This window comes from Rhea pennata, chromosome 1 (genome assembly GCF_028389875.1).
Source record: "Rhea pennata isolate bPtePen1 chromosome 1, bPtePen1.pri, whole genome shotgun sequence".
Classification (NCBI taxonomy): Eukaryota; Metazoa; Chordata; class Aves; order Rheiformes; family Rheidae; genus Rhea; species Rhea pennata.
In genome coordinates, this window is record NC_084663.1 from 185,259,471 (window position 1) to 185,282,021 (window position 22,551).

Here is a 22,551-nt window from a genome sequence, read left to right on the forward strand (position 1 = left end):
TCCACAATGAGTCAAAAGGAAATGACCTTCAGTAATTCTTAAAACTATTTCTGATATAAAGAAGTTGTCCGTAGTGGGACCCTGTGGACAAAAAGGAGTTTAACAAATAAATACTAAGATCCCTCTGCCGACGGAGCAGGTTTCGACACAGAAAACGATGGTGAGTGGTCACCGCCGGCACAGCACCGCCACGGACTGCCCCGAGCGCAGCCCGCGCAGCCGCTTCCCTCCAGCTCTCGTTGCGGGGTCCCCCCCGGCGCGCCCCCTTCCCGGCGGCTCCCGCTGCCCTTCCGCACTATCCCCGAGAGCCTCGACCCACTTCGCACGAGGAGACGCCACACCGACACCCCATCCCGTCACGGGGGGAAATGAAATAAAAATTAAATTAAATTATTAAAGAAAACGGCGATGCTGGAGTAAATTACCGGCCAGGACTCACGTTGCAAAGGCGCTGCCGGCTCCCCCCGCCGCCGCCGCAGCCCGCCCCCCCCCCCCCCCCCCGCCGCCGCCGCCGCCAGCGGGGCCGGGCCGGGCCGGGCCGGGCCGGGCCGAGCCGGGCGGCCCCGCCCCCCGCGCGCGCGCGCGCGCGCAGCCGCCCCCCGCGCGCTGCCTCCAACGGTCGCCCGGGCGGCGGCGACGCCCGCGGGGGCTGCGCGGCCGCCGCAGCCGGCGTCGCGGCCCCCGCGCGTCGGGGCGGCCCTGGCCTCCTCCGCAGAGCCCGGTTTAGCGCGCGCGTTGTCTCCCGCATCCTTGGCCGCTCTTCTCGTGTATGGACCAGGCTGAATTCCTCCGCTGCTTTGCCTCTTTCCTTCTTGGACGATGGCATCTCGTTGGCTGAGCTGCCCTGTTCCTTGACTAAATTAAACCTACTGTTGTGACTGTGGCGGTTTTTTAATGGCCGTAGTCGTTACTATTCCTGCTTCTGCTTTTGCTTTTGTTTTTCCCAAGAATCTCACCAACTATAACGGTTTTATCTCATGAAAAAAATCATGTTCTCTCTATCCCGTTGGCTTGTTTTTTTCCTTCCTGCCTCTAACAGCTTAATCAACTCTTCCCCTGTTAGAAACACTAGGGTTTTTTTGTCCGTATCTCCTTTGCCTCAGGGCTTCCACCCAGTCTCCTGCTCTCCTTCATCCTCACCCAGCTCATCTCCGTAACTTCAGGATTTCCTCTGGTGCTTTCACCTCCTGGGCATTTTGCCTCACAAGACAGGTTATGTTTTGATCTTTCCCATTAAAAACAAGTGGACAGACAGATAGTACCATTTGTGACTCTTTGCACCCACAGTTAATGCCCTATTTTCTCTGTCTGTGAGCTGGTTGAATGTGCTATTTACTCTCACTGTCAGGACCTCTTTCACTCCCGTTTTCATCCTAGGCCCTCATTTCTTTCCAGTGTGTTCTGCTGCTGGTAATGTGTAGGCAGTGGTCTTAAAGCACTGAGAATTTCCTCTTATCTAAATCTGAGAACATTTCTCATCCTCTGATGTCAGCCGGGTTCAACACAGACCACGTATAAATGAGAGAGACGAAGAATATTTTTCATGCTTACATATGTATCCTAACCAAGTGTGCACCCTAACCATGTCCTGATTTTACATCAGGTTGGAAGTGCTGCCTATGCATTTGGAGGGGTGGCCCAGAGGGATTGTCCTCTGGAGATTTTCAAGATCAGACTGGGTAAAGTGCTGAGCAGTCTGCTTCGGAAGTCACAGTTGATCCTCCTATGAGCAGAAGTTGGACTACAGACCTCCTGAGATCCTTTCCATCCTGAATTATCCTAAATTATTATCCTATGATGCATGTGCCAAGTGCCATTCAACACAATGTTTATCCTGAAGAGCGAAAGACTAGACTGCTAAGATGCACTGTCCTGCCAGGAAGTGCAAACATAGCTATAGTGTGCACCTGTTCTTGAAATTCATTTTCTTTGGCTTTATAATAAGTATTGCAGCTTTTACTATTATAATTACAGTCCTCCTGTGCCTGCATGTTTTTGCAGTGAATTTCTGGTTAATGTCATGCATCATGCCAAATTCCAGTTACTTGTGTGGTGATAGTTCATCTTGTTATGATGTTTGATCATCAAGTTGAGAAAACTCAACATGGCTAAAATTGAACACCAGGCTCGCTTTTCAAGTTCCCCTTGCTTCTTCCTTTGGATTGTGTTCACTCTCTTCATCACAGTATCACACAGGGAGCTCATACTTGGCTCCACACAGTATAGACATATTTTTTAATTTCCGTATTCCACGTGAGAGCTGGTTTATCTACAGAAACTGAGCTAATTTGGACAAGTTTGTATAACAGTACACTTCATGTAAATCAATGCAGCTTTGTGTGTGGACAAGGTTAAAGTCTCAAGTTGCACTACTTTTGTTAGTTTACTGAAAATAATTTTGTGTAGAGAGATCCTCTTCTATCTCTGTGTAACAGTTTTCTTAATCTTAGTAAATCTTCCTGTGATCTGTTGTATAGACTTCTGGCTTCTGTCTGGTCTCCTTTGTCTTTGGTTTGTCTTTGCTTTTCTTCTGATTTTAAGTACTTAAGAACCAAGTCTTTGTATTTTCACAGAATCACAGAATCACAGAATGGTTGAGGTTGGAAGGGGCCTCTGGAGATCATCTAGTCCAACCTCCCTGCTCAAGCAGGGTCACCTAGAGCATGTTAGATAGGATTGCGTCCAGGTGGGTTTTGAATATCTCCAGACAAGGAGACTCCACAACGTTTCTGGGCAACCTGTTCCTGTGCTCTATGTTGTGATGTTATTAGCCCTACACCAATAAAACCCTCAAAACCTACAATTTGGGATATACTTAATCTTAAAAATTACTGAGAATCAGAAATGTGCTAAACTTGATTATTAATAAGAGGATTTCCAAAACCAAAGGCCGAGGGTTCTTTGTTGAAATTATTGCATCCAAAAGCTAATAGGAAGCCAGAAAGAAGCATAAGTATACTATGCAGAGTCAGCTTCTTTTTTTTTTAACTAGGGTAAAAGTACTATCTGTTGTTCTTATTAAATCTGTTTATCTAGCAGAAAACTATTTCCAAGAGCTTTCAGAACGGTAGACATAGGATGTTCCTCTGTTTTACTGTTCCTCATTTGCCACAATTGCTTCATTCTTATGACAAAAGTACTAAAAACCATTTTTAATGCAAGCATAACAAAGTTAACAGAAGAGCTGTATCGCTTTTTTTTTATAACATCACTGATTTATTTCCAGAAACACTAATGATAATTAGAAAAACTGTCAAATAGGTCACTAAGAGAACAGTTTGGCCACTTTGAGTGTTTTATGTTTTTTTTAATCACCCAGTTTATCTGAACAGACATTTATAACTCAGAACATTAAACCAGAGAGAGTGATTTATTTTATTTTGCTTTGTTGTCAGATTTTTCGGGTCTTTTGAAGCATATTCGATTATCCAGAAGAAGCAAAGGCAAAGCAGAAAATGGTTGAGCAACCAAAACTACTTCGTAGACCTCTGCCTCCTAAGCTGTCGTCTAAGCTGTCTGCACCAAGGGAGAAGTTCAGCAAAGGTAAATTGTACAAAGACAGTCCTTGCAGTGCATAGTTTAAAATTCTGTGTATTCTCTAAAATTAACACAGAAGATGGATTGGGAGTGCTTGGTTACTCTGTAAATAATCTGGAGTGCAGAGGGATACCCATGCTGGCTCCAGTCAGCTAATTCTAAGATGAGCTCCTGGGTAGCACGGTGTGAGGGATCCAGAACTGGCCTCACACATTGATGTGCAGTGCGGTAATACTAATGTGAGTGGACGCAAGCATGTCACCGTAGCACAAAGTGTGCTGTAAAAGTGTCCATTTGCAATTGCTATGGCTGTTCAGCAAATGATTAATATAAATAATCTTTGCCAGCCAGTGCCATAAGCTGCTACTGCAAAGCAGCGTGAATAAGGCTGGAATGTGAACCTTACCTGTATTTCTCCGGGAGACTGTTCCAGTTCATGTAAAATAATGGAGTAGTAATTGGGACAGGTGCTGGAACTTGGGTCTTCTACCTGTCGAACACTAGCCACTGAACAACAGAGGCATTCCTTCTAGTTCACCCAAAGATACAACAGATAACATGAAAAACTGAAGATGTAAGCAAAATTAGATCAGATGAGGTCAAATCAAAGGGGAAGTGAAATACAAATTTGATTCAGAAAAAATGAAAATTTTGAGTTCTTAGGGATGATTCTGCTTTTCACAAAGTACTCCATATAAATAGACATTTATTTTGAAGGCACTAGGGAATTATAATTAAAAACAAAGAATTTGCAGTGTAATATGGTTCAGAAATAAATAGACATCTTTTGTGCATGTGAATTAAAAGCTCTTTCCAGTTTATATAAAGTAGCAATTGATTAAATATTTAAGTCCGAATCTTTAAAAATAAGACTAAATAAACACAATCTATAACCAGAAAATTTTAAATTTAAAAGATCAAGAAGTAACCTGGAAAATAGGCGCTAATTCTGAAACCCAATGTATATAGAAGGACTCTGATGTGTGTTCACTGACTTCGGTTAAAACTGTGAGACTGCAAGATCCACTGAAGGACCATAGCATACAGAAATTTGTCAATATTTATTCACTGGTTAGCATATTAAAGTAGTACAGTGAAAAAGCAATATTGTCCCTACGAACTGGGCTAAAAAGAGACCAAAGCAAGCCTTGTTCTTTTCCTTCTAGCTTCTATAATTCTGTAAGAGTACATAAAGAGCTAAAACTGCTCATTCTTTACATAGTTGTTAAGGCAGACCAACAGGAAAAAAAAATCAAAACCATTTTTATGATATTTGGAATAAACTATAACTAATTTGACATTTTTCAATATTACTTTGTTTCTTTGATAGAGTACTGTCACTTAGACTGTTTTATTACAAGTATGTAGTGTTGTTTTAAAAGAAACAATGGTAATGGTAATGTATTAACAATAACAGATCTATAATGATATTAAATCGTAAGGAAAATTCAGTTAGAGAAGTGAGGTTGAAAAGTCAAAAGATGTAATTATTGACCCCTTGATATTATTAGGTCCTTCTGGAGATTATTTTAAAAGGCTGGTAAAACTTTCTGTCTATTTTTGTGCAATGCATTTCCAGTCTGGCGCTGTCCAAATGGATCTAAATATTTCTGGCTTACTACCAGAGCTATGCTTCAGTGATTTAAAAGTGACAGATAAAGCTTTTATCCTGAAACAAAGTTCTGTTGTGATGGCTCTTCTTGTAGTAGAACATATGATTAGTGATGGATGCTATTTATAGCTTATAGATTTGTATAGTACCCCTGACAAGAATCCAAGAGCTGCGCAATAACGTTTGTTCAAGGATCATTTCTCCCGTCACCAAATGTAATCTTTACATCTGATGGATATTTATACAGCAGCATGACCATTGATCAGAAACCAGCTCTTCAGCAATGGTAATTTGATCATCTTGGTGGATGGAATTGTTTTATGCTGCGTGAAGTGTGAGACTGAGTCTTGAGACCAAGGGCCCTGAGCTAAGAAAAAAAGATAATGGGTCTTTCAGTGGGGTAGCCTAACAAGTGTCTTTTCTGCTGCAGGAGATTGTAAAAAGTGCAGATATAACAGGATTAAATTGTTGACTGAAAAGGCAGCAGAAAATTCAGAGAGCTGTTGTGGTGGACTGTGTCCAGCAGATGCCTTGGAAGCTTTTGGTAATGGTAGCGAAGGGCAAGAACCTAAGGGAGATAAGGGAATGGTTCCAGCTTTCTTAGAGAGCTGAGTTGTTGCGGAGAGCTATGGAGGGTGACTTCTTCCCTCAACAGGGTCCCTGAAATTACTCTCCCAGTAGCAAAGGAAACGGAGCATCAAGCCTGTGGAATTGCACAGGCAGAATGAAGTATATTTAGGAAATATTTCTTCATTAATAAAATTGTTCAGCACTAAATGACTGCTGGGTGTGATACTGTTTGGAAATTGGGGACTAGCCAAGAAACCAGTGGATCCCTAGAATGAGATCCATGAGGATAGCCCTTGTACCAAACTCCATCTCTTACGTGGAGTGTAAGAAATGAACCTCTGCCTCAGTGGTGTGATACACCAGGGTTCAGCACCATTCCACCACGAACTCTAGCGTGAAGATTTGAGGTAAGCTAAGCAAATAGGGTTTCTCAGCCTCTCAGTGATCAGTGAGGAGAGTTAAGCAGTTCCACTGAGCTGTTAATGTTGCTGAAGATCTGGTTCATGCTCTGAGAGGTCTCCCTGCTTCCTAAGTGAGGAATTGTATATGCTCTTGTATTACAAGCACCTAGGAGCTCGGTGCCTAACAGTGTAAGGATGAATGCAGACCTCGGGCTGGTAGAAGTGCATCTACCCACTCCTGATAAATCGTGTAAAGGTGCCTACAGGTTGGAAAAAATCCTGCAGTCCCTGTTGAGAAGATTACCAGAGGTTTATTCACATGTTCCTTTCAAAGTCTGACCACAGCTAACCTCACTTGCATCATCATACTTAATTCAACTCCATGGTGCTTTTTTGATATGGAAGTTTCTTGAATAGTTGCCCCTTTCCCTTTCGGTAGGGCTAGCCTGGGGTTTAGGCAGTGTAGGGAGCTCTGTGTAGCATAGAGAGCAACATTTTCATGGAAGGAGTCCCATTTATTTCTCACGTCAGAGATCTCATTGAATTATCATACAGCTTTTAGCAGAACCAACCCAGGATCCCTAAACAGGACCTCAAAACATACATCTGAAAACCTGCCCTTTCCATCCATGTTGGTATCTAACTCTGCTACTTCATATTACACATCATTCGATAGAGTGTTTAGGTAAATTCCATTCATGTTGGAAAAAAAAAAAACTTAATGTATTTTGAAGTAAGATAGTGCTGGGGTGCAAAGTCCTAATTGTGCATTTTCTCTGAACAGGGAAAATCTGTATAGGGCATGGGGAATTTGTCACATAAACTTTTCCTCAAAAAAGATGTCAGTGCACCTCATTATAAAAGTTTCTTTTTTTCACTTGTCTTCACCAGGCAAAATTCTTGGACGGTACCAAAATAAAGCGATAAAGAGTACCAGTGATGAAAATGGAGAAACAGTTCCTAGCAGCTATTTCAGTTCTCAGGGTCAAGACAAGCAGACAGGTGCTTTCCTCAGCAATGATCAGGTTTCTCACAGTCCGGTGCAAATTTTCTCAATACAGAAAGTGGAGCAGAAAGATTGTAGATATTTTTCATGTCTGGACCATAACAACAATGATTCTGCATGTTGGTCTTTCTCAGGCTTTCCTGCAAGTGAATTTGACCAATATGAAATTATTCCTGCCCATTCAAGCGGCCAGATGCCAATTCAAAGCAATGCGCAAAACAGCTTTTCTGTCCGTACTCCTACGAGAGATATTATTATTACTAAAAATCCTAGTGGGCCTGATAGCTTCCCATTTCGCAAAAATTGTAGATTATTTCATATGAAGCAACCAGGATTACAGAGGACTTGTCCTACCCATTTCTCTCCTCCTATATTTACGTTGGGAAGTCTTGCTGCCATTTCATCTTCTCACCCTCTGCCATTGAAGACAACACTCAAAAAGCCAGTTGTTTCCCGCTATAACTGTGAAGTACTCAGCAGGCGATTAATGACTGAAAAGAGGAGCTCACAGACTGAAGTTAATGCAGTGGTATTGTCCAATACTGACTTACCACTAGTTTCAACAAGAAAGTCTGAGCAACAGAAGATCCTAGGTAATTAATATTAAGTATACGAGGGTTGAGGGGGTTTTGGTACATTCTCTTACTGAAAGTCTTTCCTGAACGTGCCTTGCAGGGGGAAAACACTCTTGTGCTTTTGTTTGTATAGGTATTAGAATTTGTCCTCATTACTTGAAAAATACAGCTAGTATTATAAAATTATAGCTAGTAATAACACGCTTTTTTTTTGAGTTATAAGATGGCAACAAGTTATAATTTAAATGTGGATAACTTATCTGTAACTGTTGGTATACAAGGGAAATGCTAGAAGTCCCATACCATGAGACTGAAAATTGTAGCCCAGTCAGTCACCAGGATTTAGGAAAGCACCTAATACCTTTAGCAGTCTTTGGTCCAGTCTCCCTGTATATATGTACATACATATGTATAGCCAATTAATTGAGTCCAAAATGAGGTAAAAATGTGATTATATTGATCTTTTTTTTTTCAGATCTCTGTTGCTACTTTACATCTTACAAAATCTAGGATCTTACGTCGCTCATACTTATTCAGATAGGTGATTCTACAGGCTACTCCCATTAAGCTAATGCTTTATGGGTCCAGGGCCAATATTTTTTTTCTCTTTCAAGGCTGAAGTACTGAGCAGATGTCTTGTGATGATAATCTAGACAAATGCCCTGCAGTCATATTCAAAAGCTCTCAGGCAAACAGATAATACAGAATCATATTTTCCTCTTTTATTTTTCCACTTAGGTATAGTTGGTATGTTGGTAGAAATGTGACCCAGCAGCTGGGTAATGAGGACTGTGTTCTATCCTCGGTTTTGATAGGAACTTCTGTTTAGTAAAAATCTAAATGAAATGGCAAAAACTTATCCAGAGAATATAAGTTTAATATACTTGATTTTTTGTCATGTTCGATAAAAAGATACGTTCAGAGAGAATTAGCTTATATCAAGTCTCTGTAAGCCCAGGCTTCAAACATGCAGCACATCAAGTGTGTCTGATGCCTTGCCTTATGTTGCTTCTCATGTTATGCAGGTTTAAAAATAATACTGGGATCTTACTCTTTCCCCTTCACAACCATACACCATCTTCCTCTTTAGTCCTTCTAAAAACAGTATTTGTGTGGCCATGCTGCAAATCAGATCAAGACATATATCCAGCTTAAAAAAAAATGTTTTTACAGGATTTTCCTCAGGGCGGACCAGTGTCCTAGTCTACAGGAATCAAGGATACTCCACAAACAGTTGTGCTGACACAACCTGGGAGGGAAGAATAATGCAGTAGGAGGAAAAAACAATTGGGAATTCTATAAGCTGATATTGCTCCTGATCATTTTGTAGTGTGAAATCACAACCCTAGAGGCTGTGCCTCAGCTGGAGGGAGAAGGATGAATTCCACAGAGAACCTCCAGAGTCCTGCCTTCCCAGAGGACTACTTGTAGCACAACCCACCTTTCTCAGTGCTTCTGCAGCCAGGTTTCTTTCCAGTAGAAACAGTGCAGCAGTAGTAGAGAAAGGGTTTCTGTAGGTCCTATCCTGAAATGCATTAAGAGTGAAGCTGCATTGCACACCTGGATTTAGGGGCATGGAAGTGCTCCCAAAATCTCCTATTTTGTGATTGCCTAGGATGAATTCAATCCCCTTCCTCTCTGAGAGCCAGGTCTTGAATGTAGAATACTTAGGTATCAGTTCTCCATTACTGGCTGGCAGTTAACTCTGTAACTCATGGCAAAAAGTGTTTGCCTCATGCCTCTCTAGGGCTAATCTGGAATTAGGCATACAGTTATTTCTGTACCTCCACTAGAAATCATTTGTATGGTGAAAATGGGACTTTGAAGTGTGGTAGTGATGTGAAAAGTGAAAATGTGCAGTCTCAACTATGTCACATTTTGGTATTGTGTGTGCTTTCTCCATCACTTTTGCACAGAACGTGATTCTGTGGTAGTTCTCTTTGCTAGTAGTGTGGGCTGCATGGAAACAGCTTTAAGAGGATAGCCACTCCACAGGGAGGAACTCCATTTTGCTGTGAAAGTCTAAAAGCAGCATTGTAAGATTGCTACAGGCTTTTCTGCAGACTGTGTAATTTGACTACACCACCCATCCAAACCCTTTGCATGGATAGAAATACAGCTGCTCTGTCATTAAGGACTAGAAAAGTGATTTGGAGGAAGGGGATGAAAACATGTGGAAGTTTCATCCCACTGAAAAGGTATTCTATTAGAAGGATATTTTGATGTGTTTCTTTTCAGTAGCATTGAAAGAGGAAAACTGTAATAGATCCATAGTGTTTCCTGAGGCCATGTCTCAGGCTCTCCTGTCCCCTTCAGGGAGTTCTTCAGAGTTGGGAGTAGCAGTGTCCCCTTCTCCTTATATTTTTCAGGCAGGTACATCCCTTCTTCCTATCTTTGGGTGTTGCCCAAAATTGGTTTGAAAAAACTCTGTGAAGTTAGCAAACCACTGGTGCCTTCAGTGACAGTGAGGCAGACTCCATCAAATCTGACTAGAACCTCAAAGAGGAAATTCATCTCACCTAACTTCATCTCCTTAATCATTTGATCACAACTAGTAATGAATGTCTCTTCTCTAACCTGTGAAGAGGACAGAAGGTTCCGGAGGGCAATTTTTCCTACCTCAAGGTAGACATCTTGGGTGTGTTCCAAGATGGGTGGAATGAATCAAGCACAAAATAGATAGCTACTTTTTGGCCATTTACAGTAAAACATAATTTTACATTGTCATTTCATGGCTGACGCTCTGTGTTACATACCCGTGATCAACTGCAGAAATGTGTAAAAAGCAGCAAATCATAGCAGTTCTGTTCTCAGCACAGAAACTCATAGCTGTTCACTGTGGCCAGTGCTGTAGCTGTATAGTGGTTGCTCACACTACAGGTGGATGTAAAATGATTATGGCAGAGAGAAAGGAGGTATTTGAGGTTGACTAAGGGAACCAGTAAATTGAAGTAAGCTGTTAAGTAATATATTGGTTCACCTCCAGGTACTGGTCAAGCATATTATTATTTAAGCTCAAATTTTCAAGACAAGAATGCTTTTTTTTGTGAAATTATTTCATATCTGCATTGTGGATAGGATAAACCTCTTCATGATAAACTACAAAATATTAGGTCTAGATATCCTGGATATCCTGGGAGAGAATAATCTCATGCACCAATATAAGTAGTGGTCCAACTCTCTGGAAAGCAGCTTTGCAGAAAAGGATCTGGGAGTCCTGGGAAGTTGACAGTTTGAACATGAGCAGCAGTGTGCCCTTGCAGCAAAGAAGGCTAGTCCCATACTGGGCTGTATAAGCAAGAGTACGGCCAGCAGGTCAAGGGAAGTGATTATTATCTGGTATTTGGCACTTGCAAGACTATTCCTGGGATAGTATGTCCAGTTTGAGGCCCAGATTGTCAAGGGACCACAACATACAAGGAAAGACCAAGAGAGCTGGGATTGTTCACCCTTAAGAAGAGATGGTTAATGGGAGATCCTACTGCTGTCTTCAACTAGAGCCATACTCTTCTCAGAGATGCACAGTGGTAAGACCAGCAGCAACAGACACAAGTTGGAACATGGGAAATTCTGATTAGATAGAAAGAAAAACCCTTTCACCATGAGGTTGGTCAAGCACTGGCACAGGCTGCACAGAGAGATTATAGGATTTTCCATCCTTAGAGTTATACAGAGCTCAACACGACAAGACTCTGAGCAACCTGATCTACAACTGCCTTGAGCAGGGCGTTGGACTAGGTGGTCTCCCATAGATCCTTTCCAGTCTGAATTATTGAATTATTCTATGTCTTTTTTGAAGCTGTAGAAGCAGAGTTTTAGAATTAAGCTGTTAAGATCTTTCTTGCTGTGGTTGAATAATATATATTGGGCCTTTGTACGATAAGATTCTGAGCCATATCTATAAAGTTATCTATTATTTCTTGTGTGTGCAGAATGTATTCCACTGTTATCTTACACTTCTCTTTAGAAATGGCCTTGGAAGAGAAAATAAGCAAATGTGATTCACCAGAAGAAAACAAAGAAAAAACAGATACTATGCACTATCTAACACCGGCTGAATCTGAAAGAGAAGAAGGACCCTTTACAGGTAGGAACAAGAGGTTTATATCACTTCTGGGTGTACAGCGTGGGCCAAGAGTCATGAAATGACACTATGGGAAATCAGGTTCTCAGAAATGCAGCATGCTGCCTGTAGATGTATGGACCATAGCCGCTACATGCTGTTGCATTAGCAGAATAGTGTAAATATATAATTATAAAATAACAAATAATCTGCAGTCTTGACTTAGCATTTCTTTGAAGTGACAGTGAGGTTGAACGTCCATGACCTGAAGCACTCAGGAGAAGAATGCCATTGCTGAACCCTTTGGGGTTGAGAGCACTGCAGCACAATGGAGACTCTGCAATCTGCAAATGGTAATTATGGAGGAAGGCAAACTGCTACCGTTACTGTTGGCCATAATCCAACTCTGCTCCCATGCCCCCTTTTTTCTATACATGAAGTCTTATTTTTATCTCAAAAAAGATGTTTATAGAGAACCTGCAATCTTAATTCAGATATTGAGGAGTTAATTGATTAGTATGTGAGAGTTTTGTCCGAGTATGGTAACAGAGGAGCGAAAGGATTAGATTTAGGATATATGCAAAACGTCTTTCATTTGGTGTTTATTACTTTTCCTTAAGAAATTCTGTAATGCCTGAAATCTCTTCTTTATTAATAACAGAGTCTTATGATGTCCCTGATGGCAATACTATGGAGGATGTTTGGAAAACTAGTTTCCAGTTTCCAGTAAGCAAGCAGGATGAAGAGGCAGAATTGATGTCCAGGTCCCAACTAGAAGTATTGCGTTGCCTATTGTATCAGAAGCTTGCTCTTAACCTTCAGGTATGTCCTTTAAAAATGCATTGATCATATTGCTGTGTTTAATAGTCAGTACCAGCTTTCATTCAAAATATCTTTTGGCTTTGTAACCTCATCCACATAAACATGGTCTAAAATACTTACTATACAGTTGCATTAAAAAAGGAGTGCTTAGAATGATTTAAAATTTCTTTTGAACATTCGAGTTGCTGTAGCAATAGCTATTTTACATGCTTCTGCAGTTTTGTTGCCTTAACTTCTCCATTGTTTGTTTTTTCTTTCCTTTCTTCTTGCTTTCTTTCACTGTTTCCTCTGTACTTTTGCGATCTCATTTTCTTTCTGATACATCCTCCATAATTTTTATGGCACTTGCTCAGCAGTGTTCCTCCTGCCAATGTGTTTGTAATTCAACCTAAATTACATCAGTACCACACATAGGTTTGGTGAGATTCGGAAAGTGGGAAAAGGTGCCTCTTGCTTTTCGTAAGAAGTAAGATTTAAAAGTTTGGGTTTCAGGGATCTACCTGCTAGTCTAAACTTTGTCCCTTGGTGGATCTAGGCCAGTAGTTGTAGTCTGCTAACTGAAGGAGCCTCAGAAAGCTTCGGCCAAATGGAAGCTCCCATGTGGGACTCTGCTTGAGCTTACATGTCTGCCCTCCTGGGGCACACAAACCCCAACCAGCTAGCATAAAAAAATGGTTTTCTAAGCCACCTTTATATAAATGGTTTGTAGCCATCACCCCACTGTCTGCTGTAGGCTTTCATTGCAGTAGGAGTTGCAATCTGAATAAGCAAAATCCTCCTTGGAAGCAGAGAGTGGATATGGTGTGGACATTAGTATCTCAAAATAAATGTATCCAGTCAGAGGGTGGATCAGGAATAACTTAATCAGGGATTTGGGGAATAATTCTACTTGGTTTGTTTCTGAGATCAAGACTAGCTAGTTCTTAAAATATAAACTCTTATTTATTTGCATATACATATATATATATTATATATGTATGATATAAATTATGCATCTATATACATTCAGTTTTAAATATACCTCTGTCTTAAGCAAATCCTCTGTGTAAATTAAGTATTTAATCCCTTTTAATGTGATCTTGAAAGAACTGATTTACTGGTTTTCTTTCTTGTTCTGTCATCTAGAAAACTTTTGAAATGTCAATAGCCACAGTGAATTTCTCTGTATTTGAAAATGTTGTGCTGTGATATGACTGTGTTGGTAAGATATGCTAAGAAGTAGACCATGTTGTTTACAAGGAGCAATATGGTACAAATTTTGTGCATCTGATTCCTATTTATTGTTGAGATTCTTTGGTACCATATGTGTAAGAAGTTTCATTATCAAATCAAACAGATTATGCGGCTTTATTATCCATTTCTGCAAAAGCATCGCCAAAATGGAAACTGGCAATGACAGAAATGGAAATACCAGAACCGACATCATAAGCAAATAGTGCTTGGAGTTCTCTTTCTGAGTACTATAAAAAACAATTATTGATTTTTCACTTTCTTGCCAATGATGCCCTTATGTCGCTACAGAGAAGAGTATTTATAGAACTTTTTTTCTCTTTACTGAAAAATGTACAGTATATAAGCTCCTCAGCAGTGTAAATCATCTCTGGAACACCAAAGTCAATGGAGCTACTCTTCACTTTACCATTTGAGAGCTAAGATCTTCAAATGACCCTTCCTTCTGTTTTATTCTACTTATATATGCTTTACCTAGTGCTTATTCAGAGAACTGTTTGCTCTCACTACTGTTATTTTTCTGATTTTTTGAGAGGTCTCACTGGGGAAAGGGTAGTCTTGTAGACAGTCAGGTCTTGCCACATATTAAAGAGTTCTTGATTCAAGGTCCACACTGATGACCAATTTTCCTTGCTGCGCTGCATCCATTCTTTTTGGAGGGGGGCTAGCTACTTAAATTATTTCAAGTTACTGAGAAGAACATATATACCACAGCACAGGTGCTACCTTGTGAGGGCCTATTCACCTGATGCATGTTGCAGAGAGCTCCAGGCTATCCTTCAGTGTGCTGATGCATCCACACAGCAGGATGCGGCTACATGCAGACAGACTGGGGTTGCAGGATAACCGGCTCTGTACACACAAGCTAATAAGCCATGCTCTCAGCCCATGCACAACACTGTACTGGTGTTGTTCCTTTTCTGGAGGACGCTGACTTCAATTATTTTTAGAATTTCCTCATTGCTTTCTGAGACACTTTATTATACAGTATTGACATGACTTATATTTTGAGCATCTAATGGAATGATCTCTGCAACTTTGCTGAGGCCTCCAATAATAGCAATGAAGATTTGTCATATGGCATTCTTTTTATCTCTAGAAGAATTGAGACACTTGACGCTTTGCTGAGGTTGACCGTTCCTGGAAACTCATTGTGTCCAGAAATTCTAGAAATCTGAGTCAGCTATGTGCTAGTCTGCTGTATGGTGGTGAAAATCTGTGTGAAAGAATTGCAGGATCAATACTCAGAGCTGTGCAGAACTGTAATGGCAAAATGAAAATAGGCGAGAGGCTATTTTCGGAGTATACCTTCTGGTGTCCCATCTACTTGTTGGCTGCCATTCAAAACAGTCCAAAATTTTTCAATGAAATCAGATTTCAAAATTTATTAACAATTTCAATTGTCTTTTTAAATATCTTTATATAAGTTTTCAAAACACATCTTCTATTTCTTTAAGGCACCTCTCCTTTGAAATGTTGACTTATTTATTAAAACAGAAAGGTAAATTCATAAAAAACTTAAATCATAACATATAAATCGTAATACACAATGTTCCTAAGTTGTCCAGATATTTCAATTTGCACAATCTAAAACAATCATGTATCTTATTAACCTTACTGTCTTTTGTGAACAGGAATTATTTTTCAGCATCTCAGAAATGTGTTAGACTTTAAAACAGATTTTCATGCAGCACAACAGTAAGTCACACTTCTGTGCTTGAAGATGTAATTACAAGCTCTAGCCAAAGCAATTCTTTAACTAAGTAGTTTATGATCACAGTCTGTTGTTGTTAGAGAAATACCACCCCAAATTTGCCGTGTTTTTAAGCTTTTGTGATTTCATCGTCAGACTAGAAACAGACTAGGAACCAAAACATCCAGTCCACCATATTTTCCTTGGATGAGTCAAGGAATATCTGTCAGACTAGGGAATGTGGCTGAAGAGCCACACATTATTCCCCTTACACCTAGAGCCCAGGAGCTGCTGCCTCCAGTGTACTCTCTGGTGAAGGGAAAAAAGACAGAGATGCCCTTCTTCTCCAGGTCCACTGACTGCTAGCCCTCCTGCTTAGTACTGGGACCAAGGCCAGGACCAGACCTGGTCTTTTTTACAAAAAAAAGATCTTTTTTTCCAGGAAAAGAATTGATTTTGTGGGTTTTATAATGAAGCATTGAAAATTTTGTTTTAATCTAGTTTCAGTCATCTACTACTACCCTGGGAAATCTTCAGATGGAGCATTTTTTTCTCTCAAAATAAAAACTCCAGGATTCTATGGAAGTATTACATTATACTGCAATATTTAAGTCTAATTTCATTATAATAATCTTCATTATTGATATTTGTGTAACAGGTTATTGTAACTTTTATATTGTATTGTAACTCTTAGCTTTAATTTGGTATGACTACAGGGAATTTAATATGTAATATATGTTATATAGATATGCTTTACTATATATCTATCATGAAAATGATTAAGTTTAGCTTATGAGGAAATAGATGCTATATTTATATATATTATATTGTATTGAGACTGTATTTGGCTCTGTAATATAAACCACAATCCATGTAGTTTAAGACTGTATGTGTAGTAATAGCATTATGCTTTCCTGAAAGGAGTCATAATAATGCAGAAGTAGAGATCTCTTGGTAGAGTTTTTTGTATAGAATTTCCTAGGTTTGAAATGGAACAAAGAGTTTAATAAAGGAACAATAAAACAAACAAAAAAATTCACTACCTGGGCTCTGGAGCTGTTTTGGATTGTGCAGCTCTCTATAGGATGAGTGCGTTCCAGAATTTGGAATCACTTGAGAGGCTGTACACCTTAGGAAGGTCAGAGAGGAAAGCTTAGTACAGTCTGAACAAAGTTGAAGGATGGGGTAAGAAGAGAAGGGAGCCCAAAATCACAGGGCTTAAAGGCAGCCACAGAACTGCACCACTTACTTCATCACACAGTTAAGAAAGCAGCCTGAACCCAGGGGCACTACTGAGAGAGAAAACCTTGGTGCTCTTGGGGATTGTAGGCATAGATTCACTGCATCAATGTGTTCATGTTCCTGTCCTCTCTAAATGTGTTGGTTCCTTGATCATCTGCATTGCATAAATATTCATTCACTTCCAGTTTTTCTTGGTGTTAGAAAATTATTCCCTCTGCAACAAAATCTGAATATAGTACTGGGCCTGGTTCACTGCAGAGGCCCAACCTAGTAAGCAGCATAGACAAGACTACATCTGCTTTGGCTCCCTTTTCCGTACTCACTGGCTGCTTCAGGGCTTGTCATCCTCTGTCCTCCTATATGCCATTGCACCATAGACAAAGCAGTCTGGCAAGCTGTGAGAAGTGTCCTCACATTATTACAGACTCTCTGATCTGAAAAAATAACACTTGCAGAATAATAATTTTGCATTATAGCAGCGGAGAGAACCATGGCCAAAGGCTATGCAGTATATATGCAGTCTTCTTTCAAGCAGGTAAGTCCAGGCAGTGTGCGAATATGCCACTCTGTACCATGTTAGCTGTGGCCAGGTATTACTCACTGAGTAGATGCATTTACCAGATGTAAACAGAAGGTCCACCCTGGACAAAGAGAACCGGTTATTTGGATTTGATGGAAAGGTATATGAACAGTGAAGGATTTGGTAAGGGCAAGGTGGACTGGGCATTGAGTTGCTAATGAAGACATGCTTCAGGCATGTCTTTGACACTGCTTAATCTTACTCTGTTCACAGGTGCATCAAGTTATGGTATTTCTGGCTTTGTTTAATGATAGATCTGTGAGTTCTGAAGAGCTGTTCTGAAGAATGTTACTTTTGTGCATTTAAATGAAAAGACAGTGTTTTTTATGCAGCTGACCTGTTTTTTATGTATCTTTTAGGGCTACTTTCTATTTCGCCTTCCAAACCTGACCCCTTTAATGGATACTTTGATCAACCTTAATTTGTCATTCAATAATTTATTCTTCTTTCCTATGGAGGTGAGTACTTGCTGCTTATTTTCCATGACTTCACTAAAAATGATGTGAAGCTGATATTGTGCAGTTCAGGTACAAAACGTAACTTTCAAAGAGTCATGGTTTAATCAGTGATGCAACTGTCACAGCACAGGTATTTAAAACAAAAGGAAGAAAAAACAGTTTACAGTATTCAACTTCTTTATCCTTTTGGTTTGTTGGTTTTCTGGGGTTTAGTAAAAATCATGGAAGTCTTCTTTTCTGCCCTCCCAGGTTCCCATCCTTGAGCTCAGAGAAGGCCCTGCTCCCAAGGGCATTCCCTTATCCGCCTCCTCCCCCTAGGACGGTGGTCTCAATCTGCCCAACTCACCTAAGATGTTCAGATCTGAAAGTGACATGATCAACAGCAGCTTAAGACCTGCAGTTTCTGGAAAAAAAACATATTGGAGCAGGCTTAATGTGGACAGAATCACTAGAAATGAGTATCTATCAAATTTTAGAAAAGTTTTAATGACAGACCTTATTGTTTTCAAACACTTGCAGCTTGGGCAGATTGAGGCTGATTTTCCTGAGGATGCTGGCAGATGCATTAATCTTAAGGGACAGTGGACATTTTTTTTTTTTTTTATGAATTTTTCTGGAGGTAATACAAATGCCCCCATGCCAGCTGATACAATGGTAACTGCATGGTTACATGATCTCTCCTGTTCAGGCCGAGGGCTGGGTCTGCCTAGGCAAAGGCCGTCCTCTGACAGCTTACAGTAGTAGAATGATGTAGGTTGAAAGGGAATTCTGGAGATTGTTAGTCCAACACCCCTTTCAGAGCAGCGCCAGCTTAGACCTTCAGATGTCTTTTCAAGAGCACAAAACTCTGGAGCTAAAAAGTTAAAATAGTGCTTCTCAAACTTCTCAGAAATGTGATTTCCTCTCCCCCCCACTTCTGACTTACCATCTTTATGCAGCCAACCACATAGGAGCTTAAAAAGTGGAATGAGTAACTTAAATATAAGCACTTAAGCTTTTTCTAGCAGTTAATAGTCTGTCTTTCAAAATCTTTCTCTACTCCTTTTGTGATTTTGATCCGTGGTTTGAAAAGCATTGCACGCGCCCTTTCAAAAGCAGGAGGATTTATCGTACTGGTTTTGGAATCTTTTCTTAGGGCAAAGAAAACAGAATATTTTTTCTATGATTTATTTTCATACAGTAAAACATTTTTGAGCCAGACATTATAGGAATGGAGAATTTCAACTCAAAAAGTTAAAGTTAGGATGCAACATCAGGAGCAAAAACAAAACTTACAAAGGGAAATGCTGGATGGTCTTAATATCCAGGAGCACTAGCAGACCTGCTTGCAATTCTCACTCACAATGTTGTAAGTGATACAAGTGACTGTTAACTATATCTCAGAGATAACTGCAATACTGTTTACAATAATTAGCAATAATCTGCATTTCCAGTATTTACAATAGATAATCTTAAAATATTTATTTTCCAGTTCTTCCAGCGTAGCTTACTAATACTAGAAATGCAGAATACCCGCAACAGAACTCTTTACATGCTTTATGATGAAAAGCTGTTGCTATTTCCATTGCCTGTTCCTTTCCTTCCTCAGGTGCTCAATATTAAAACCTTAGAAGTCCTGGTGCTCCGAAACAACCCTATCAGAGAGATCCCTAATGACATTTACAGACTGAAGTCACTGAAGAAATTTGTCATTTCCTTCAATTTGCTATCAGAACTTCCAGCTGGGTAAGATACGTTTTACTGCTTGAGGAGACTGTAACATTTCTAAGCATAAATGAGGATTTTTATCCTGACATACATTATAATCATTCACCCTTTTCCATTCTAGCCATGCCATGAACCAAAACAAAAAGACTTTCTAGTAGTAGTAGAAGGCAGAAGTACTGAAAAATTTAATTGTAATACTTGCTAAAATACCACACCATACTGAATCTTCACTACATATATATTGGTTAGCCGTAGCTTATTTTCAGTAAATAGACATTTTAGCTAAAAACAATTTGAGGAAGAATGGTCTGATGGCTTCCATTCTTGGCTCTACAGTCTGTTCCTGTCCTTGGCTGCCTCTGTTTAGCAGTAAAAATAAGCAACATTTTAAAAATTAGATAATACATTAAAATATAACTCTCCTGCTGAGGTGCTGGAGCACAGAAGCAGAAGTCCATTCCTAGAGTATTTCAGGATGCTAAGACATAGCTTCATGCCCCTCATTTTAGGTACTTAATTGAGGCACAATGCTCAGCATTCACATGGAATGGGGAGAAACAGATACTTCCAGAGGTCATTTCATAAAAGAGCTGAATCACTGTTACGGATGCTAAAAAGATTCTAAGCCATAGTGCATTTTCATTTCATTTCATTATGCACTGTATCACACTTAGTACATAATAGTTTGAGCTGCCCAACTGGACTAGATGACCTCCAGAAGTCCTGTACAACCTAAGTTATTCTATGATTCTCTGTCATCTGTGTTTCTAACTTATGATTCTGTTTTATTTTGCTGTAGGTTGTTCTTACTAGACAATCTCCAGCATCTAGACATCGCTTATAATGATATTAGCTTTATCCACAGTGACATCAAGAGTCTCAGGTATATAAGCAACATAAAGTGAAAACAGGTCTCTACATCATAATCCCGTAGACCATATTTTGATCCTAATTATACCGATGGATACATGGGAAAGATTCATGGCACCCTCACCTCTCCCTTCCTAATCCTGTCCTGTGTGGGGGGAGGCTCATGTAAACAGAAACATTAATGACAATTGCATACCAGAAATAGCTATGGGTAGAACCAGCCAATATTCATGAGTATCTTGACGATAGCTGTAAGTCAAATATTTCCATGCAAAATGTGATCATCCTTTCATTTGGACCATCTATTTGCACATATACTTGATTTGTATGATGAACAAAGAGAAAGTATACCTCCAAACCATTCATGGCTCTTTTCAAGAAGTGTGAAATGTTGGTAAGAATTAAAAACTAGCTCTACAGGAAACACCAAGTAGAAACTGTACAAAAGGAATTATTTGTACATGAGACGGTTGTTTTTTGTTGCCCTTAATGTTGATGTTCTCTATGTACGTCTAACACATTTAGAAACACCCAGCCCTGTCTTTAAAGATAACTCAGATATTTAAATAATAATTGGAAAATACTATATATATAGTTGCATCCAGTGCTTAAAATGCACTGTAAGAAACACATAGCTCTTTAAAATATGTGCTGTCTTGGTTTAGTGGTTCATCAAATGGGAATTAGGAAATTATATAGTCATAGTTAAGGTAGGATATGGTCTGAACAGTTTGTAAATGTCTAGTGGTCCTTAAAATTACAGGCAGCTCGAATTCTTGAACATTGAAGGGAACCAACTCTCTGCTTTGCCATGTGGGGTTTTGAATCTTCCGCTAAAATGTCTCAGAATAGAAAATAGCTTCATACATCCCTTGTTATGGAGTGAACAGAATCAGAACCAACCTCAGAAGCTCACTCATCTGGCTGCCCTTTGCTTCTCCAGAAATAATCTAAGGGAAAAACATACAGACATCTCAGAAGATATTAAAAAAATACTGGACGAGTAAGTAATATAGAGTATGTCTTGATCCTTTGGCTCACACAGGAGTGTTGTGTGCAAGAAATATGCATAATTTGCGGCTCTTCAGTGATTCTACAAGTATTAGTAGTGTTACCACACTACTTCATACTTCACTGTTTCACATTAAATTAATGTTGATCAGTGGTATGCTGTTACATAATGTTCAGTTTATCCATGCAGTCACATTCAGTTCAGATTTTGAGTGTATATCTGTCTGAGTGAATGTGAAAATTTAAGTGAGATATGTCAGGTGCTGTGTGTAAATATTGTCTTCTATTTAATGTTGCTAGAATTTTAGACTGCCACCTGTCCTACAGACAAAATGTGTGCTGGAGCTTCATGTTCTGGCCATGTGTCACGCAAGTTTGTTCAGAAGTGAGACTGAACCTGAAGCTTATGGATGAGACAAAAAAAAGATGTCAGTTCCATTTCTGGAAATTGCAGAATTCCTCTCTTCTTTCTCTCTCCTCCCCACCCTTAAAGTTGAGTACATCTTTGTATTTTTGATGCATCTGTGCCATGCAGACTGTGCATTCAGGCTAGAGTAATTACTTCTTTGGAATAGAGTAGGCCTGTGCTGAAATAGAGCTGAGGAAGTTCAGGCTTTTTCCTCTAGCCTAGAACCACAATCATTTTGAGGCCAGATAATTTTTTTAATTTGCATTTGTCAGTGAGAAAGTTGAACTGCTGTGTCTGTGTATATAGTCTTGGAAGTATGATGCAAATTTTCTGTCTTGTTTTTTTTTTTCCATTGTAGTTTTACTGTCTGTGACTGCTGCAGTGGACCTCGGTATGGCAAAGGACTTCGGCTCATTCGACTTTACAGGAATGTTTTTAGATTTGGAAGGCTTCCCTTTTGCTTCCATGCCTGCTCATCATCCTGCCTCAGAAACTTCATGTATCAGTCTGAGGCTTGACTCTAGTACTTTATGGAAAGTGATCTAGATTATAACAGGGGAACAGGAAATGGGATAAAATAATTAACAAATACGAAGTCTCTTAGGTTGTGTTGTTCTGTTGGACAGCTTGTGGCTCTGCAGGAGTGATGGGATCACTTGGTGTATATTTTACCCTATCTTTCTTAAAGTGTTTTCAGCTCTGAATAGTCTGTTTCATATCTATTTGTATATAGCTGGATCAAAATGAAAGGCAGATTCAGCTACA

General features: G+C 39.7%; 1 protein-coding gene across 1 annotated transcript; it reads left to right on the top strand.

Annotated features, from left to right (window-relative positions):
- Positions 1 to 3,455: 3,455 nt before the first annotated feature.
- Positions 3,456 to 22,304, top strand: LRRC63 (leucine rich repeat containing 63). The gene is made up of 7 exons (XM_062581895.1): positions 3,456 to 3,543; positions 7,012 to 7,719; positions 12,426 to 12,586; positions 17,691 to 17,789; positions 19,378 to 19,514; positions 20,296 to 20,379; positions 22,145 to 22,304. The coding sequence occupies exons 1-7, from the start codon at positions 3,456 to 3,458 to the stop codon at positions 22,302 to 22,304; spliced, it is 1,437 nt and encodes a 478-aa protein (XP_062437879.1).
- The last annotated feature ends 247 nt before the right edge of the window (positions 22,305 to 22,551 follow it).